The sequence below is a fragment of the Malania oleifera genome, chromosome 3 (assembly GCF_029873635.1).
Source record: "Malania oleifera isolate guangnan ecotype guangnan chromosome 3, ASM2987363v1, whole genome shotgun sequence".
In the NCBI taxonomy this organism is placed as follows: Eukaryota; Viridiplantae; Streptophyta; class Magnoliopsida; order Santalales; family Ximeniaceae; genus Malania; species Malania oleifera.
Genome location: NC_080419.1, coordinates 44,252,724 through 44,273,579, shown reverse-complemented (window position 1 = coordinate 44,273,579; position 20,856 = coordinate 44,252,724). Strand labels below are relative to the sequence as shown.

The 20,856-nt window shown below is 35.6% G+C and overlaps 1 protein-coding gene across 3 annotated transcripts; it reads right to left on the bottom strand.

Moving 5' to 3' along the window:
* Positions 1–7,461: 7,461 nt before the first annotated feature.
* LOC131152260 (purple acid phosphatase 23) lies at positions 7,462–19,628 on the bottom strand. 3 transcript variants are annotated; one of them, XM_058104030.1, is made up of 8 exons: positions 19,252–19,628; positions 18,972–19,163; positions 17,055–17,391; positions 15,734–15,951; positions 15,413–15,603; positions 13,153–13,434; positions 9,346–9,468; positions 7,462–8,183 (listed from the first exon to the last, which is right to left on the bottom strand). In XM_058104030.1, the coding sequence occupies exons 1-8, from the start codon at positions 19,514–19,516 to the stop codon at positions 8,073–8,075; spliced, it is 1,719 nt and encodes a 572-aa protein (XP_057960013.1). In that variant the 5' UTR covers positions 19,517–19,628; the 3' UTR covers positions 7,462–8,072. The 3 variants fall into 3 exon arrangements, with proteins under 3 accessions (XP_057960013.1, XP_057960015.1, XP_057960014.1); XM_058104032.1 differs by having other exon boundaries at positions 7,462–7,883; positions 19,252–19,617; XM_058104031.1 differs by having other exon boundaries at positions 15,824–15,951; positions 19,252–19,617.
* Between the last annotated feature and the right edge of the window lie 1,228 nt (positions 19,629–20,856).

Below are 20,856 nucleotides of genomic sequence, written 5' to 3'. Positions count from 1 at the left end.
TAGAGGAGGCTTGTCTTTCTCTCTGTACTGTACATCCAGGGAGCACAAAGATGTATAGGGATCTACGAAAATCCTTCTGGTGGAACAATATGAAGAGAGAGATTGCTTAGTTCGTGGAATAGTGTTTGACATGCCAGCAAGTGAAAGTAAAGCATTAGAGGCCATCGGGACCACTGCAACCACTTTGTATTCTTGAGTGGAAGTGGGAACATATCTCTATGGACTTCGTAACGGGGTTGCCTTCAGCATTGCATGGACAAAACGCTATATGGGTGATAGTGGATCATCTGACTAAGACCGCACACTTTGTTCCTATTAAAGTTAGTTACTCCATGAATAGGCTAATAGAGCTATATGTACAGGAGATAATCCAACTTCATGGCGTCCTAGTATCCATTGTATTTGATCGAGATCCACGGTTCACCTCCCAGTTTTGGAGGAGTTTGCAAAAGGCCTGGGATCTCAACTGAATTTTAGTACCACATTTCATCTACAGACTGATGGACAATCAGAGAGAACGATTCAGATATTATAGGATATGCTGCAGGCGTGTATGCTAGATTTTGGTGGTAGTTGGATTCAGTTTTTGCCACTTGTGGAGTTCACCTATAATAACAGCTATCAAGCTAGTATCGAGATGGCACCATATGAAGCATTGTATGGTCAAAGGTGCCGATCTCTACTGTATTGGGATGAGGTTGGTGAACGACAAATTTTGGGACCTGAGCTTATTCAGCAGACTTCTGAGAAGATCAAATTAATCAGGGATATAATTAAGACAGCCCAAAGTTGGTAGAAGAGTTATACTGATACTCGTCGATGAGACCTGGAATTTGTGATAGGAGATAGAATATTTCTAAGGATTGCTCCAATGAAGGGAGTTATGAGGTTTGGAAAGAAGAGTAAGCTAATCCCTAGGTACATCGGGCCATTAGAGATATTGGAGAAGGTTGGTTCAATTGCTTATGGGATAGCATTACCCACAACTTTGTTTAGAATCTATGACATATTTCACGTATCGATGTTGAGAAAGTACGTATCAGACCCTTTGCACGTGTTAAGCTATGAATTCCTGGAAATTAGAGATGTCTTATCCTATGAGGAGGTACCAATTCAGATTTTAGATCGGAAGGATCAAGAACTCCGTACTAAAAAGATTCTGTTAGTAAAGGTACTCTGGCGTAACCATGCAGTGGAGGAAGGTTCATAGGAATTGGAAGAGGAAATACGTCAGAAGTACCCACAGCTATTCAACGAGACCAACACTAGGCAGATAGGTATGACAGTTTAGGTAAGAATTTGATTGTATATATACTGTGTTTTGTGTAGGTTTTCTAGTTAAGTTTGAGTGTTTTTTAATCCATAAATTTCGAGTTTAGTGTTTGAGTGGGATTGAGAGAATTTTGTTAATCTACTTGTAATCTCCTAAAACCGTTAATGTAATCATGATATTCCTCCACCATAAGTGAGGGTAAATAATAAATGTGGGACGGGGTTGCCATGTGAGTGGCTACCGGCTATTCCTAGAGTCGGATGATCGAATCGGTAATTCCAGGAGTGATGATTATAATATGAGGTAACAAATTTCGAAGATGGAATTTTTATAAGGGGGGTAAGATGTAGGAACCCGAACCCAGAAAAGGAAGATAAAAGAAAAGAAAATAAATAAAAGAGAAAGGAAGAGAAAAGCATGGAAATGGTTTGGTTCAGCACCAAACCATCGACGGTTTCAGACCATCTCAGAAAATCGTCAATGGTTGCAACTACCGAGAGCTTGTAACAGGAAGGTTTGGCCTAGTAAGTGGCTAAACCATCGACGATTTTAGGAAAACCGTTTACAGTTTGGTGTTGGCTAGCTTGCTTATAAATAGAACTTTAAGTCATTTTTTCATTTAAAATTTCACCTCCTCTCTTCTCTCTCTCCTAGGGCATGATTCTCCCATGTGTTTCTCTCCCTCCCACACGTCTCTCTCTCCCCTAAAGTCTCCCAAGGCTCCGGCTAGCCCTACAATCATCTCTCTTGTCTTTCTCAGCTTGCCAACTACCTTCTCCTTGTCGTGTTCAAAAATTGGGGAATTGTTCCAGGGAGCGAGATAAGCTGCTTTTCAGGAACAGGTAAGGGGAATAGATTATGTCAACTTTTTCTTAAATTTGAACAGATTAAATTTGAGTATACGAACTCGTGTATGTTATATATGATTTTCAGAATGATTCAAGCATACGAAACTGATGATTTTACTTATTATATGTATTTGGGGAAAAACCAAAGTGAGTAGGGTTGGTCATCTTCTTTTTCCTTTTTAAATAGGTATTTTAATTGGAATAACACTATAAAGATGATCAGACCTAGTTTTCAGCAAAAATATATATATATTCTTGGGAAGTTTATATATTACTAATTAATGTACAAATCGTGCATGAGGTTAATCTAGTTTATTGTATAAGTGAATCTGCCTATTACTATGGTATTATTTAGTGAAAAATGTGATTTATACAATTTTATGGAATTATTGGAAATATGACATAATGATTGAATGTCGGGTTTGATATGACGACTGAATGCCGAGTTTTGATATAACGGTTGTATGTCGGGGTTTTGATATGACTACTGTATGCTGGGGTTTTTGTTGGAATTAGTGCATTCCCAAGAGTGGGGCTAAATTGGATATTTAAAAATTTTCTCCTAAGGCAATTCGAATTCCACAAACAGTATTACACAAACTTAGGGTCTTTTTATATAATCAGAAACCCAATCAAATATTCAAACAATTAAATACATGTATAGCATATAATAAATCAAACATAAAACATACATGCACTGAAATTGAACATGCGAAAATAAAATAAAGGGGCAACACAAAATTTGTTATCGGGGTTTGGCCAATACTGCCTACGTCCCCGCCTCAAGTTAACAAGCAAGAGGATTCACTAGTTGCTCGCTTATGGGTGGAGCAACACCTATGACAACACCTTACAGGATGGTGGACCTAGTACTCCTAACCGGGTCTGAATCAGTCCGGTCCTCTCCTAACCGAGTCTGAGTAATTCAGGACTATTCACAAGGCTAGTCTCCCTCTTCCGACCATACATCGAGAATACAACAGATAATCAAATATTTGTACAAACAAATGCTTCTAATACAATCTGATGTGTACAATGATAAACACAAATTCCCTCACACATGATATGAATATAAGCTCAATGTGAGTAAGGTGATTTTCTCAAAATGATCCTTGAATGAAAATATATATGATAAATGATCAAGGATTTAAAACCCAAGTAATATTTTTCTCCAAAAAATTTTCCAAATAAAGTGCAGAAGAGGTTAGGGTTATGGCTCAAAAATTATTTTTGCAAGCACAAGCAAATGAGCCTTTGAATCTTCCAATAGATTTGCAAGATTCATAAGCAAAGAAAATTTACTCCCAAGAATGTTTGTCAAATGAAATATGTAGGAGAACCTTTGGATTTACTCTCAAGAATAAGATTTGAAAATTTAATGCAAGTTGTGGGTATAAACTAAGCTAGAATGCCCAAGATAAATTAAACACTCTCGTGAAAATTGATTTTTTTCAAAGTGATAATAAAGAGAGGATGAAAAAAAAAAAAAAGCTTTGGAAGATGAAAATAGGATAACAAAATTTTAGAGGATTTTCTAATTAATCATTTTCTTAATTATGAGTTATGAGGGGGTATATATAGACCATGGGAAAAATATGACTGTTGGGGATATGTTGGGTATTTTTAAAATTATTTAATTAAAAATTAAGGTCTCATTAACATTAAAAATTAGCCAAACCCAAGAGGTTAGGTCGACCATGGCACGGGTCTGTTGACTAAACCAAAGGTGACATGAAACCCTTCATAGGTTCAGACAACCATGACTTAGGTTTGGTTTACCGAGCTTCAAGTTTGGTTGGCCGTGATAAATTTGAACTAAGTGGTTGGTCAACCGAGGGCAGTGGAAAGGTTAACTTTGAAGGACGGTCGATCGTGGGAGGTATGTTCAAATTGGGTCGGTCGATTAAGGCTTTGACTTTGGTCAACTTCTCAGTTCGGTCGATCATTGAAGCCCAGTTTAAAATCAGTCGGTCAACCAAGGCTTTTATTTAAGCCTAAAAACCCAATGTCGGTCGACCTAAAGTTCATTTTGGCTCTAACTTTTGACCCTAACCAATTAGTTATTAAGAAAAGGTTTTTCAATGAAAAATGTCAGTCCTAGGGTCTGTCTACGGTCATCACTGAGCTTTCATCCACATCATGCATGCAATGCATTATTATAGACCAAATGGAAAACAAAATGCAATTACAAATTAAAATATATATGTCTTCTTTTCCTCTTTACTCTTCTGTCTTTATGGAATGCACCAGTAGTATGTGCTCTTTAAGTGCTTCTGGCTTCCATTTCCCTTTGTCTTATGTGTGTGCCAAATTAAAAACATGTACAAGCACTCAACGCATAGATAAGACACTTGTGCATTGTCAGCATCAAAACAGAAATTGGACTCAAAAAGTCAACAGTTTTGATATGACGGCTATATGTCAGGGTTTGATATGACGACTGTATGCTGGGTTTTGATATGACAGCTGCATGCCGGGTTTTGATATGACAAGTTTTATACTAAATTACAAAATAAGTTTATATAACAGTTTTTATTACTTAAATTGCATTATATGGTTTAAGAACCCTGAGGACTAGATGTGATGAGAGCATGGTACCGTAGCCAGTACGTGAGATAGTGCAACCACACTATTCTGGATAGAAGTGTTGGTAATGAAAAGTCGATTTGGCCACAGAAGGGTTGTGTATCCCATGGAGTCTGGACTAGGTTGGGTAGGAAAATCGGACTTGTAGACATGAGGCTTGACTTAGCCTAGTGGTAAGCCAGTCAGGGCTAGGTCCAGTCTTCGGACCGCATAACCCGATCATGGGGTTTATACATGATGATGTTGTATGTCCAAAAGGGGGTTTCTTTTACGCATATATGTTAATTTATGTAAATGTGATTAGTTATAGTACTATTCTATATTATAAAAGAAATGTGTATTTTCAACTATATTGGTGTGAGTTATACTATACATATGTCATATCTGTCAGATAAAGTAAATTAAAGAATGTGTTTAAGTTCACTAAAACTCATGTTAGCCATACACACTGATATTAATCTATTCTATTTAACTGAGAAGTGTCTCACCCCAGTAAATATATCAATTTTTTAGGGCCTACAGGAAATAGAGTTTAGGAGCTCCAGGGCAGGACCTAGACGATCTAGCCGAGAGTGGGCTTGGTAGGATATTATTTTGTTATGCTTAGTTGTTTTTGAACAATCTGGGTTATATAATGTTTTGGGAAATTTTAGTATGACCGGTTGAGAATTAGTACTCTAATATGTATGGTTGTATAAATATGTTTTGCTTCCGTTGGTTGTATGTTTATGTTAATGATGGGATGACATGTCCTTAGACCCCACTGGGTCAATGGATGTTGATATTGTGGTATCAGAGTATTATAGGGTTATTTATGGAATATTAGCACTCCGGGCCTCACTAGGTTCGGGGCGCTACAGTTTTATTATTTTTTATATGTGGAAGATGATGATCGATGATGGATTCCGTTGAAATTATTTTCTTGATTATTTAAGAGATGCCATTCATTTGCTATACGAGAAAAATATTTCAGGTGCTCCGGCAATAGCTTCCTTGTATTTTTATTAACAGCTCGTCTCACTACAAAAAAATAAAAAATAAAAAATTGAGGTCGTTCAATTTATTGACAATGATGGCTGGGTTTGGCTTTCTTCAAATTTTCTAATTGTTTTTTTTTTCAAGTTCTCCACAACTAGGTGCTTCTCTATGATGCAATTGGGGCATCAATTAAAGATCTTTGTGGTTTGATTTTTTTAAAATGTCACGTTAAAAACAATTAGAGGAATTCTTCTTGCAACCTATAATTCTGATTCTCTGAACAATGTTTATTTGTTATTACAGTAGCATCGGGTTCGAGTTGTACGCCAGTGGTGAGGAGGATTCGACAAGGACGGTGGAAGACTCATGGCAGAGATGGATTTGCTACACTGGCGATGGGGATTCGACAAGGACAGTGGAAGAAGACTTACGGTGGCTAGGGCTCATGGTAGCATCGATAGCCCACGACAGAAATGAACGGTGGCTAGGGGGAGAGGAAAAACAGGTCGCCGGGGGAGAGGAAAAGCACGTCCATGCAAATCTCACTGATGGTCTAGCAATATTTAGCAAATCTCAACAAATCTCGCTGGACCATCGTGCGAGATTTGGGTATCACGTGTCAATCAGGGAATGTCTCTCATCATTTAAAACTCATCTAGTGAGATTACGTAAGCATCAAAATGGAAAATATTTTCTCAATCAAACTATTATTTAATATTTTATTAAAAAGTAAAATTCAAATTAGGAAAAGCTCCACAAACACACACATGCTTTGGATATCATGGTCGTAAATTAACCAACTGCTTGGTGCACCATACCACCCTTACTCATGGAGTTGAGAATTCCACTTGTAAGCTTGTCCCATTGAAAAATTTGAGTGGATGATGGGTGCTTATATACATGGTTGAGACCAAGACCCAATAAATTTAAACTTTTGGATCAAGTTAGTGTTCATCGATATGTATCAAGCCCACCCATGGGCTCATTTGGTCCTAACAAGTGCAACTTCAGTTGGTCTTCTAGCTTGAGGACAGGAGGATGAGTTGCAGGGATGAGAGATTGTTCATTTGGAGGATTGCGGTTAATATTGGTGATTGAACTAATCTTCAAGTGAGAGATTTTTTGGGCTTTGTGGAGCCTAGTTGCATTCGATCTGGACAATAACCCGACTTTTCTTTAATGAGAGATTTCTATCCTAAGACTTAGTCTATGAAGCGAATAATTGGACCTATTTTGTAGCCCATTCGGAACCCTGTGCGCAGTTTATAAAACGATTGTTATTGGGTGATTAGATTAAGCCGTCACACTTCGCAAGAGAGCAAGAGAGAGAGTATTGTACCTCCACACTCTATAATTTCTTCTGAATAATAGTGAAATCCCTGTAACTTCATGGACGTAGATAAAATTACCGAATCATGTAAATATTGTCTCGTATGTGTGATCGATTTTTATTTGGCGTGTATTCTTTTTCTATTTTGTTTTTCACAAGTTTTGGGAATTTGTTGTTAATTCCCAACACATGGCACCAAGTGTGGTGGGCAGAAATGGGTTGGTATGGTCCCAAGAGTCATGTGCATCCAATGGCGATGAATCGAGGAACCCTGCTTCTTTAACCTCTTATTTCAACTCTGGCTGTCCCCTTCAAGTTAATACATGATAGAAAATTTTGAAGATTCGGAAAACTGTAGTTGAGATCATATTAAAAAAATTGTTTAATTGATCATAAAAATTAAAATCACAAATTGAAAGGAAACAATTTAGGTGCATAGGCACAAGTTTTGCTAGAAATAAAGGAGGATGCTCATAACCGAAGAGATCTAACCGAAGAGATCTATACAAGTTTGCATATCCAGATAGCGATAGTGAAGAGTTATGGCTGAAAAATCATTAATACAATACAACCGACGCATCATCATTCTGATGAATATATTAGGAGAAGGGAAAATATTACAGGAGGGAACAAGCTTATGTAGATTATAACATCTACCTTCAGCATCACACATAATACGTTGAGTAATTGAATCAGAAATTACAAGCACTTCCTTCTTCAAACATTGTAGCATGTCGTGACTTCCAAAATGGTAAATAGTGTCCTGCTCAAGCCTGCTTATCAATGACTGCAGAATCATAGGATCCCAAAGAAGACAGCCAAATGAATTCCAGCTCCCAGCTTGTCTTCAGGATTTTTGGAGTCATAACTTTGTAAAAAACAGCTTTAATAAAATCACAACCAAAAAACAAGCGGTCCCTACTTTGAAGACAATTCTTGCAAAAACACAACAAGGGTTAATGGTTCTATTCCAGGAGGAAAGCTTGTTAAGAGTGGCCAGCATATTCGGCATAGCTAGCCAGCAAAAAGCCTTGGTCCAAATTTCTCAATTCAACTTTCAAAGAAGCAAAAGAAAGAACAACATAGAAGAATAAATAAAGCCCTTATAAAAAGGCACTGAAAACCCAGCTCCAGCAGCCATTATTGGTGATTGTTCAATTTCTTTATCCTACATCACATATAATGGAAATGTCAGAAAGACGAGCACCATAACCAAGAAGCTCAAATAGAAAGCCTACACAGAAATGGATTCCCCCCTTTCAATAATATGCTTTTTTAAGGGGAATTCTAGAGGGATACATAGAAGTGCTGAATTCTATGCCCTCAAGGTTGATGCTAACATCCACAAAAATATATGACCGGAAGGGGCACATTTAGTACATATTAATAAAGAAGTCTTAAAAATTAGCTCATCCTCTCTAGAAAGCTTGGTGCTAAACATAGCAGCAAACAATATAATTAATGCAGGAATTTCTGCGAGCATGGTCGTAAATAAGGAAGTCATTCTCCTATTCTATCAATATTGTGGATCATGTTCCATCTTATATATGCTTTATAACTTACACTATGATCTGATATCCTAACTCTCTAATAAGGTATGCTCACAGTAATTAGTGCATGTCTAAACTCTTTCATTTTTTGACATGTTTAGCACCAAACTTTCTACAGAGGATGAGTTAAAAGATCCCCCACTGCCTCCTGCGTGGCAAGTAGAACAATACATCCTAAGCTCTTCCTGTTGCAAAGGAAATCATTTCCTGAAATGGAATTTTTTTTTAAAAAAAATTCAATAAGAAGCAAGCTGGTGATGACAACAATAAGGAAGTTGACATGTTGTCATAGCAGCACCAATGCTTACAAGATGATGAAGGTATTTATAGCATACTAAAGTTAGTAAGAGATGATGCCGATGACAATGTTATGATAGGGTGTCAATAAAGTGAGAATGGAGAGATGTATATGGTGGTGGAGTGGAACATTTATTGAATTTCGAATGCTCTCTTGAATCATGAATGAGCAAAGGGGAATCTCAAGCATGCTTTCATTATGTACCATTTTGAAAATGCAATATATACAGTGGTGGGTTTGTTGAATTTATAAAGGGGGCAAATGCAATTCTCTTATAGAAAAAAGACCAAAAAATCTCCTTACAGGTAGTGTGTCTGGGAGCATAGATTTCAAACCTTGGATTTGAATTTGGATGGCTTTGGACAAATTTTTAATACAGTTTTGTAATACATCTTATCCAAATTCAATACAACTCCAAATCCAAGGCCTCTTCAAACATAGGGTTATTATATTTGGTGTTAAATGTAGGAAGTGAAGATTACTTTCAAAGCAGTAAAGCACAAATGCGGCTGTCGCACTATATATATTTGATCTCCACGGCTGTTTTCCATGTAAATATCTTGATTCCTGTGCCAAGTCCACAATGCATATGTAGAATTCACGACCTGTATATTTAATTGAGTAGAAAAAGAATCCATATCAGCATGGAGATTTAAAACTGATAAAAATATCAAAATACCAATTTTTTTTAAAATAGGCCCCACTGTCTAAAGTACTGAAATAAGCAGGGAGATCATTACAGATCACTAATATAAATTTATAACTTTATCACAATAATAATAATAATAATAATAATAATAATAAAGTTACACAGTTCTATTTGCTCTCAACTATGACTTCGTGCACTACAATAACTTTTAAATGCGTAAAAAATTTAAAAATGTATAGCAAGTGAAGCTTATGCGCTGGACAACAAATGTGGAACACAAAGAGCACTAGATTGATATAACTTGCTCCAAAATATAACTCTCACAAAACATTGTGTGCATGCACACATGCAAAGTAGAAATACCAAATACGCTTCTCTCATTCATGTTTGTGTTGGAACCAGCTTTGATTTGCATTGTAAAAAAAAAAATAGAATAATAAAATTGTAATAGTATAGACTAAACAAAAATATACAATACAGATATTAAAATAAAACGGGAAGCAAGTCTACGAGCCCCCACAGTCACTGCAGTTCAACCTCCCCATGGGCAGGGCTAAAAAGCTGCTCCAAGATAAAGCCCAAGCATTCTCAACATTGTCTCTTACCATCAGCGCATTACAAAAGAGATGGGGACAAACAACTTAATCAATAGCGCCAACATCTTGTTAAGTATAGAGAGTATTTAAAAAACAAAACAAACTTAAGACATATGGTAGTTCACAAGATATGATAACTTTACATAAGCACCCAACATTACGAAGTGTCGCAAGCCAAGCTTGTTTGGAGCATTATGTATGCATGCGACCGCTTGTCTTGTGTGCATGGGATGGGTAATCATCATATAAATAGTGGTGTGGGTTTTATTCTTTGAGTAGGATAATGCCTTAATAAGAATGAGAGGATGACTCCTCTGTTAGTTTGATGTTTCCTAGTGCCAAAGCAACAATAGCATAGAAAACTCTTTATGGAGGAGAACAAATGTTAAGTTAGTATAAAACTCACTAGCTATGGTAAACACGTTTAGCCTACTTGCCTCCCTCGCTGCACACACGTTGCCTACAAAGGTGTGAATAATGAATTATGTTGTTTTACAATTTGCCATGCGACTCTTCTTTGCTTACATGATTGCTTACTACTTTTGCTTGTTTTGTATTTGATGGTTCGTGAATTTGTTCATGCGGAGAAAAAGCAATTTACTTTTGGCTAACTAGTTAAGTTAGCACGCTGCAACTAGCGCCGCACAGCCCTTCACAAAGTGTGGCGCTCAGACCATGACCCAAAGTTACACAATACTTCAATTTTATAGTAAGTGAAATGATTAATATTTTGAAACAACTCCATGAATTTGTAGCTTAATATTTGTAACAGATAATAATACTTGAACCGGCTAAGGAAATAGTAAATGAATTTATTTATAATATAAATAATTTTATTTTTATTAAAATAATAAAATTTTATACTTTGTACTGCTTAATAATTTAAAAAATTCAATCAAAGTTTGGCGAGCCCCACTTAAAAGTTTGAATCTTGAGGTTCATCCTACCTAAAGATAAATGAGTCAATAATGACAGACTCCTCCAAGAGTGAGAGTTGGGCACGCACATTGCTCACTCCCCATGCGATTAAGACAGCTTTAGGATTAGCACCCATTATTAACCAAATGAGAAGCCCTCCTTTCAGATCAGAATATCTTTCTTCTTTAACCATGCAGCAGTTTTAGCCCAACACATTGCTTCAAACTAATTTATTAAGAATTTTGCATAACTCCTTTAAAGGTTTTTTACGTAAGGATAACTGCTGAAGTGTTGCAGTGGCATGGGTCTTAATGCAATGTAATAACTCTTCGCATTCACTTCAGAGTTGTTTGCTGCTATTAAAATTCTTAATGCGATGTTTAGGAATTAATAAAAGTCCAGAGTTTTGATTACTGCTATTATCTCTGATTGCATCTGTAACAAATCTGCTGTTTCTTATGGTTTGTCACTTGTAGCTAACTTTTATCTTGAGGCACAGCACAATGATCTTTACTACTCATCCTTGGAGATTTCCACCATCCAATCCAGGTTGTCACACCTTTAAAAATTGCATTGTATCCTCTAAAATTATGCAGTTTCAATTTCCCGTAATTCTCACAGCTTGTTCAACATGAGTATTTGATATTCAAAGGAAGAAAAATGTACCTACAGTTCAACACAAACACCCATTTTCTGCATGCGACTTTGATCACACAAAGGAAGGTTAGATATCATGCTCTCAAGAAAGCAGATAGCCTGTTGGCATAGGAAAAGAAATAAAAGTTGGAAATGTAATTGTTTTGTCGGTGAAACATTAAAAACTTCAAACTTTATGAATGTTGGATCTTAAGAAGCTGTTAAAAGTTCAAAGTTCTTTCCCAACAATTTCTCAGAGAATGAAAAGACATTTTTGGTGGTAACTTCAATGTTAAAGAGCTGACAAACTTACCAGAGAGATAGGCAAACCATCGTAGATTCCCCTCACCCCCGCCCTTCCCCTTTTTACTAAGCAATTGTTTCAACATTGATCTAGAGAGAACTGGAAGAGGTAAGCAACCTCATGAATGGGAACTGTATCCTCTAGAGTTGCTCTACCTAGTGTTCTCAAAATCTAGCTGTTCAACTGTTCTTAATTGATTATAATGCAATATCCACATGTGATTTGTAAGGAATAGAAAGAGTGAGGGAGAGAGCTACAGAAAATATTTCAACTCCCAATAAAGTAACTGTAAAAGGATCTTGATCCCGTTACCAGAGGTGACCAACAAAATCTCTCAAATGGGAGACCTGGTATCTTGGACACTTTCCTCAAAACTTGTTTAGAGGGATTTACAAAACAACTGAAAGATCAACTAGACCCAGAGTTGAAAGAGATCTCCTATCCAATCACTAGCTACTAATTTTAATGGTCATTATAACTTATTCTTCCCCAGTATTTTTTTCAAGAAATAATCAGAAGATGAACAGGTAGTTATAGAAGACAAGTTATTTAAAGCATTTGGAAAGCACAAAGAGATGAATTTATTCCTTTTCCCTAGGGTTTGGGGCATTAGGACTTCGTAGTTTAATCATTTGTCTCCCCCATAGCTTTTGAAAACACCTTTTGGTACCATAACATGGAGATATCTGCAGAATCAATATGACTAAAAGAAAAGATCCTAAGATGCCTTTATCTTAAAAAAATTAAGAAAAACATCTGAATTTATCTCTGTGCTTTCTTCCTGATAATATTGAAATCCCTGCAACTCCGTGGACGTAGGCAAAATTGCCGAACCACGTAAATATTGTCTTGTGCGTGTGATTGAATTTTTCTTTGGCGTTATTTTTCTCTATTTGTTTCTCACAGGTTTCGGGAATTTGTTCGTATATTCCTAACAATGCTGGCACCATATTTAATATTTAAAGGCATCAATTGATCCACAATAATGAAGTTGTTAAAACTGGAATTACAAAATTAAGGCATGACATATAGCTATATAAGCCATTGAGAATGTTCATATTAAAAAATGAAGCTTCACTTACTGAAATAATTTCTTGTAACCAAACTCTGCGTAAACAAAATAGCACAATTTCCATTAACATTGTTCAATGATAGGAGTATATAAGACTAATGGCTCAGAACGTACCTCAAGTATTCCATGTCCAAAGCTGCTCTCTCTAAGTGCACTCCACTCTGGTTGCCTGTCCCAGCAAAACTTGCCTTTTGCAGGGCCAGAAGAGAAATTCAAATGGCAAACTCCTCCAAATTCTGGTAAATTGTCCCCAACTGAAGGACACTTTCCAGGGTCATCAGCATGTTCAACATCAACTTGCTCAATATTTCCACCATCTCCAACTGAAATGTAAACAGGTCCACATGGATCCAATGAATAGTTATATACTCTATTCATGCGCTCATAAGCATGCACCTGAAAGAAAAACATTTTATCACACTTCATATGATAAGGATGAAGCATTCTTCATTCAGAAACAGCTTTGAATTGAGTCCATAATTTTATTTTTCCTTTTCTCTTTGTCTGGTTTCAACACAAGTATATATTTTAGTTATAAAATCCCATGAAGGTGGAAGATTCATGCAAGTGACAAATAAATAACATAATAATCAACATATTCATTTTCAACCAAGTAAAATATTTTAAGTACATGGACACTCTTTTCTGGCAGTTGTAGCTACTGCAGGATAAGATTAATCCTAATTTTCAATGCTCAAATTGATAAAGATATGTATTCTGTATTCTCAACAAAAATACAGGCGTCATAACAACCCAACTTCAAAACAAAACACATCCTTTCAGTCTTCCTTGGCCATCATATGAGCAGTCAAAACAATAAAAGCTTGTTGTTATTGTTACCACTGTTAAATTTACAATCAGTTAACTTGTAACATCCAATGAACTTGAAACCTTAAATAATTTGTTTCATCTGCTAAAATTCATACATCCTGAAAAGGCTAAAGGATAGGCTAGCATTCCGCAATGATGTTACACATAAAAATATAGACTTATACCGTATTCTGTATTCAACCATAAACCTATTCAACACCAGCTACCAGTAGGCCCTAACACCTTAATTGTCACAAGCAGAAACAACTCTAACAATGGTTGAAACAGAACAATTTTGACAAGTCTTTGCACATTCAAAGTTAAATTAATAAAAGGTGGTAGGATCTCCATATCTAAATTCTAATCTAGCTATCTATGAAATATTATCTTCCCTATGTTTATGGCAGCTATGAAGGATTTGTCATTGAAATATCATTTCACCCCAATTAATTAGGCCACGTGTCAACCCTTTTGAGGAGATCCTTTTCTCTAATTTTGGTTACTAAATACCATCACTGCTTTTTTCCAAATGCCAATAATAACAAGAAGATTGCATTGTGTGTTGCAGCAGTTATGCAGCATCAAGGTCAAATAAATTTATCTCATCAAGAAATGAGATAGCTAATCCCAGTAGTTATGTGATCCAGTTTATGTCAAAAGCAAAATCATAGACATAAAACTGTTAACTGACATAAATATGCTAGATTTAGATGTCAAATATTGTAAATAAAATACACAAGTGACAAGTATGTTCTATATAATGTGTAGTAACCATAAACGGTAACCGTAACAAATATCTTAATAGAAATGAAATTAATAAATCAAATAAATATTAGTTCTTACACAAAGCATAAAAGATATATGAGGTTTTTGTATTTAATATCTAAATTCAACTTTTTTTGCATAAGATTTCAAAAACCTAGAGCAATACATGGTATGATTATTGCAGAAATTTTTGTTTTCAATAATAAAAGAAGATTTATTGTGGAGGGTTTTGAATTTCAATTTTAAATTCCCAGAAAATTTTGTTCCATGGTTAAATTTCCAACGAAGTACGAAGTTTGAGATTTTGATAAATTTAGGTTGATTCGTGAAAATTTTTTGAGATTGAAATTGGCAAAACATTCTGATTTCCAGGATGGTGGAAAGTGGAATTTTCAACAGGCATTTGACAATTTCATGGAATATTATGACTATGGCTTTGAGACTTAACAACAACAACAACAAAGTTTTTAAGTCTCACTAGGTGGTGTTGGCTACATGAATCCTTTTCTGCCTATCTGCACAATCTTGGGCAGTATCCTTTGACAAATGGAGGGGTTATTAAATCCTTGCTCACTATCTTGGTAGGTCTATCCTACCCCTGCTATTGCCACTAACATTAACTAGCTAACTCATTAGTGCATTATTTGGCCTACATTGCAGGTGTCCATACTATCTCTATCGCCCCTCCCTTATCTTATCTTCTAAGTGTTATTCCTAACTTACCAAAAAAAATAAAGAAGTGATTAGGAAGTTACTTTTTTTCTCATCTATGTGGACAGTAAATAATTCTTCAACTTACATGACCAGAAAATACAATATCAACGCCATGCAGATACAATAGTGCTTCCATTTCCTGCCTCATGCATTCAAATTCCTGATAGTGTGATGAATAGCTATTATACCAAGGAGGATGCCATGCAGCTACCAGCCAAGGGGTCATGCTCAAGTCTATTTTCTGTAGATCCTCCTTTAGCCAAGCATACTGAGCACCTGGAATGAAGATTTGATGAAACACTTAAACTGAAGCCAATGGAACCAATAAGGACTATTGGATCAGATGAGGTCAAATAAAACAAAACATAGGACAACGATATAGCAATCAAAGGATAGTTTCATTCACCAGTACTGTTGTAATCAACATATGCTCCTAACATGATGAAATGTACTCCTCCGGCATCAAAAGAGTAATAAAAGTTACTGTTGGACCCACATTCTTTTGAGGGGACAGCAAATCGTGTCAGATATGATTTGAAAGTGATCCCAGAAGCTTGAGGCTCTATCTCATGGTTGCCTTCAATCACCATCATAGGAACTCTAGAGGTCAAGGGCTCCATAAACCTTAACTTCCAATCACATGTGTTAGTAAGGGAAGTAATTATATTGCACTTCAAGATTTTTGCACCTACATTTGTAATATTTAACACATATCATGGATCTATAATTTCATAAAGCCTTTATTCTAAGGCAGTAGTAATTACTAATACACATATCGGAGTGCTTGCTAAATGAAATTATAGGAAGAAAGGTGAAAAATAAGTAGGTCAACATAATGTAAAACTGCAAGCTTTTAAAACAGAAAAATTGTGCAGCTCAATGTATAACTCAATTCAACAGTGTGTAAATCATGGGAGTTCCCGCTAGCAGTGTGCTAAAACCTTAACAGTGATGCTTTCATCAGTTTTAATTTAAACAAATGTCAGTTCTGCAGGTGGAAGGGGTGGACCCTGCTCGACCTAATCAGAAACAAAGGTCTCCAAAAACTCAACAATAGCGCATAATCGAGACACAAATAAAAATGGGAAAAAATTTGAAAATTGTAGAACCATGCACTAAATCCTAATGAAAGTCAAAATCAAAGTTCATCAGCAAGTTCTTTAAGGCACAAACTCTATATATCACCCTGAATGATCAAGCTGCCTTGGACTAGACACTGAATAGGTAGGCAGGCTTGTTGGTAATCCATAGCTGATTTATGAGGTTTTAAGATCAAACAAATATTCTTGAAAAATGGTTAAAGGAGATAATACCAAAGAACAGATATGTTGTTAATAATAGTTAAAACTGTATTGGTATCTGGGGACAGAATAAGATTGAGTTACAGTAAGATGTTGAACTCAATCAAAACTTTAAAAATATGACTAGAACTTTCAAGAGTCATTTATTTGATGTTCATACTGATAAGAATTAAGAGAATAAGATTTCAATGAGTGTTCTAGGGATGTTTGTCTTTGTTAACAACTTAATAGTCTATAAAATAAAATGAGAAATAACCAAAAAAGAAAAAAGAAAAAAAAACAAATAGAGCCTACAAGGTTCATTAACCATTGGAAGATGATAATACATAATCAGATAAACAAAGAAAAAGTCAATAATAGCCATTTCTGCCCATCTACAAAGGTACAATATAGAAAGCTAGGATTCCTTTGGGGGAAAAAAGTCACCTTCCCCACCCATCCCAGCGAGGTTGGTATGTCTCTCGAATTGGTGCATCTGGGAATGCACGGGAGAAGTCTGGAGCTCCTTTCCCACCAGTTGTGCGATATTGATTTGCATAAGTCAGGTCACCAACCATTAAAATCATTGAAGGATCATTTCTAATTAGATGATCAATGGTTGTTGTTGAGTTTCTTGTGAGGCCCAAATCACCAACAACTGCTATTCGACGAGGATAAGCATTTGGGCCAGGCAATGGCAAGGTTTCAAAAACATGCTCTTCACTCATAGCTGGAAAAGAACTATCACCGCACTTGTAATAATATTTTGTCCCAGGTTCAAGATCTGCAAGAAAGAAAAAAATTCCTCAATGTGTAGACACAACATATGGCTCAGACATCTAATGAACTCCTATATCACTTAATGTTTTTATATTGTTTAATGCCTTGCTATTCAGTTTTGAGCTTTATCTAGGAATAAAGCCTTCAATAATTTCAGCAAACTGTTTGTTGAAGTGAACAAACAGCTCGTAAGGTGGAAACAAGTGAAATTACTAGATAATGGGAGGATAGTAATGCTAAGACAATCTACTAATTCATTTTTATTTATCTCCGTAGCTGAAAAAATGAAAAGATATATATTTGTTTGCCCAATTTTGTATATGATATGCCCAAAAAGTGAAAGACCTCTCGATAGGCAAGTAAGACAACTTTTCAGTAGGCCAAAGTGGTAAGCAACGTAGCTTATAATTTAATTTAGAGTTTAACCTGATTTAGATGGTAGGAAATATATAAATAATCTTTAGCTTGCAGAATGTTTTGAAAATGATATGGACCGTGGATGATTTTGTAGTCCTTCAATCACAATTTGCAAGCTTCTTTTCCCATAGCTAAGCTAGAGGCAAAGAATAGGACATGCATTGGTCACAGACAGAATCCGCACATGAAAAGGTAGGCAAATATTCAGTCACTCAATTATAAATTATGTAATCAATTTTTAATTATTTGAAAATTTCTGACAATTAACTGTATAAAACTGTATAAACTAAAAAGTCCAAGATTAATGCCATTTCCAAAATAGGAACATCAGAGACCATCAGCATGATCAATCTGCTGCCAACTACTCTTCTCTAAATAAAGAACATTTTGTGCAACGCTCATAAATTGAGCTATTTGTGTAAGTGTTTCACACAACCTAAATTATATAGATTCAATCTAACTGGATTAGCTAACTATGGATTGTCCATTACAAAATCAATAATGGTAAATTAATTAACACACACTGAGGCTTGGTAAAATTACAGTGACAGCCCCTAACATTTCAAATTACACTGACACAGTAGACTTAGTACTTAGTTACATTAACACATCTTTCCACTAATACTTTTCCATAATTCCATTTATCATGATAATTTATTGTTTTTAACTAAAATACAACTATAGGAAAGGAAATAGGCATTGGTTTCATTAATGTTTGTTAGGTTCAAGTTATTTTATTTTATCATTTCCCTCAAATTCATAACAATGTTGTTTGTTGATTGTCCTCACTTCATTTAAAATTGAGGGTATAAAAGTCATTTGCTTGATTCAATAATGTTGTTAATTAAGATTGACTAAGCAGGGGAGTCGGTCTAATTTTCAAAACAAGAGGAGGCATCAATGTAAGTGGGAAAAACTTTAGGCAGTGGAAATGTAATTTGCCCAACCAACAATGGATGTCATATTGCATATGAAAATTTAGAAGTAACCAACACGACTTATTCAACCCCAAGGAGTATTAACCGCTAGCAATTATTTTAACATATACGTAAGAAATGGTTGGAAAGAAACGCCATGTGAGTTACTGAACCCAGTAGACGGAATTCAATAATAATAATAATAATAAACAGTTAGTTATGAGAAAATCAAAAACAGGAAGGTTTTTACCATCCAGCCGCACATGGTGAATAATGCCGGAAGTATAGTTCCAGAGGCCCACAAATGGGTACAACTGACTGTAAACAATTGAAACCCCCCTCCCCTTAATTGAATACTTCCCACTCTCTTTCCCGCACCACACCTCGCTGGCCACCGTCGCCGGATCAAGCGGAGTTACGTTTAAACCAATCTGGGCATCACCTAACCAAACCAATTTGACAGGCAATTTATCAAACAGCGAAGCGCCAGAGATCCACAAAACAACTGAGAATCGAAGAAGACAAAATACCAGTAATCCAAGAAACCCACATTGAAGTCGGTGAAGAAATGGCGAGGGCTATCTGCTCCGGGAAGACGGCGGTGACGTTCTTCTTGAGCCTGGGATGGTCCATTGGCAAGTCGTCACTGCCCCGTCGCAAGGACGGGTCGAAGCGGCGAGTTACAGGCTCGAATGGGCCTTCCAAGGTAGTGGGTATGTGCTTTTCAGGCAGAACGGTCTGTATTACAATCAAGAAAATGGCAAAGGGTATCCATAACTTGCAGTACTCTTTCATGAAGCTTTTGACACCTTTTTTTTTTTTTTTTTCTCGTTGCTGTTTTGGTAATGGCGAATTGAGCACAATGTGATAGGCGATTAGAGTGTGGACACTGTGCTTTGGATTGCACAATAGAATATACTGCTTGTCTGGTGTGGATTCCAAATGCTGTTAAAACATCTTGATTTTAGGTGCCCCTGATTACAGATTACATGATTATTTTTGTTTGTTTGGAATGAAAATATTTTCTGAGAATATGTCGATAAATTTCAAGTTTGGCACAAAAGAAACAAATTATGAAAAGGTAATGTTCAGTCATTGATTTTTCAATTTTATTAAGTTTTAGCTGCCAAAAGTTTAAAATTAATTTTTATAATGTTTTAATTATTTTGATAATCAATTATTAGAATGTATTAATATTCAAAATTGTTGTAAATGAAATAAATTTTTTTTTGGAGTTATAGAAATTTAACAGTCTAGTTCTTATGAAATTAGATATTACGAATCATCTTATTATCTTATTTTGTTCTAAAGCATATCCTTATATAGGCAAATACATTGGCATTTCAAAGGTTAACCACATAATGAACCATTATGGGGGCATACCAAAAGTTATAAACTATTATCTAGATAGTCATCCACATAAATATACATGTTTTAAAACACTTTCTCTTGGATGACTATACACTATGAATATGTCTCGTTAAAACCTTCGTTAAGGAAAACCATGTGGGACAAAAGTTTAATGAAGGAAAAAGAGTATATTTCTCCTAAAAAATATAATCAATTAAGAAATGTCCTTAAATTGTCACATTCCAATGTTATTTACATGTTTCTTGAAAATTGAAGTTGACAATGTTTTTGTGAATAGATCTGATGAGTTGTCACTTGAACGGATTTTGCAAATGTCAACATCTTCTTTTTTCAGAAGTTCATAAGTGTAAAAGAATTTCGGTGAAATATGTTTTGTTCTATCACCTTTTATGTACCCACCTTTGATTTGTGCAATACATGTTGCATTGTCCTCGTACAATATTGTTGGCGTGTCATTCTCCAGTGATAATCTACTTGTCCCTTTAATGTGTTCGATTATAGTTTTTAACCATACATATTCATGACTTACTTTGTGAACTGCCAATATTTCTGAATGGTTTGAAGAGATAGCGGTAATAGTTTGCTTTACAGATCGTCATGAGATAATAGTATCACCACATGTAAAAATATAGTTTATTTGTGATCGAACTTTATGATGATCAGAAAGATATCTAGCATTAGCATATCCTTTCAACACAGACTTTATTCCCTTTGGGTGAAACAAACTCATATCAGATGTGCTGCGCTGCGGAGAAAACGAAGAA

Bases quoted from the DNA above. Each gene is read 5' to 3' on its own strand.
- LOC131152260 (XM_058104030.1), bottom strand. From the start codon at position 19,516: ATGAAAGAGTACTGCAAGTTATGGATACCCTTTGCCATTTTCTTGATT. The intron at 19,164-19,251 runs GTATTTTGTCTT...TGGTTTGGTTAG, and splicing joins GTGGGTTTCTTGGATTACTG to GTGATGCCCAGATTGGTTTA. The intron at 17,392-18,971 runs GTAAAAACCTTC...TCTTTCTTGCAG, and splicing joins TCACCATGTGCGGCTGGATG to ATCTTGAACCTGGGACAAAA.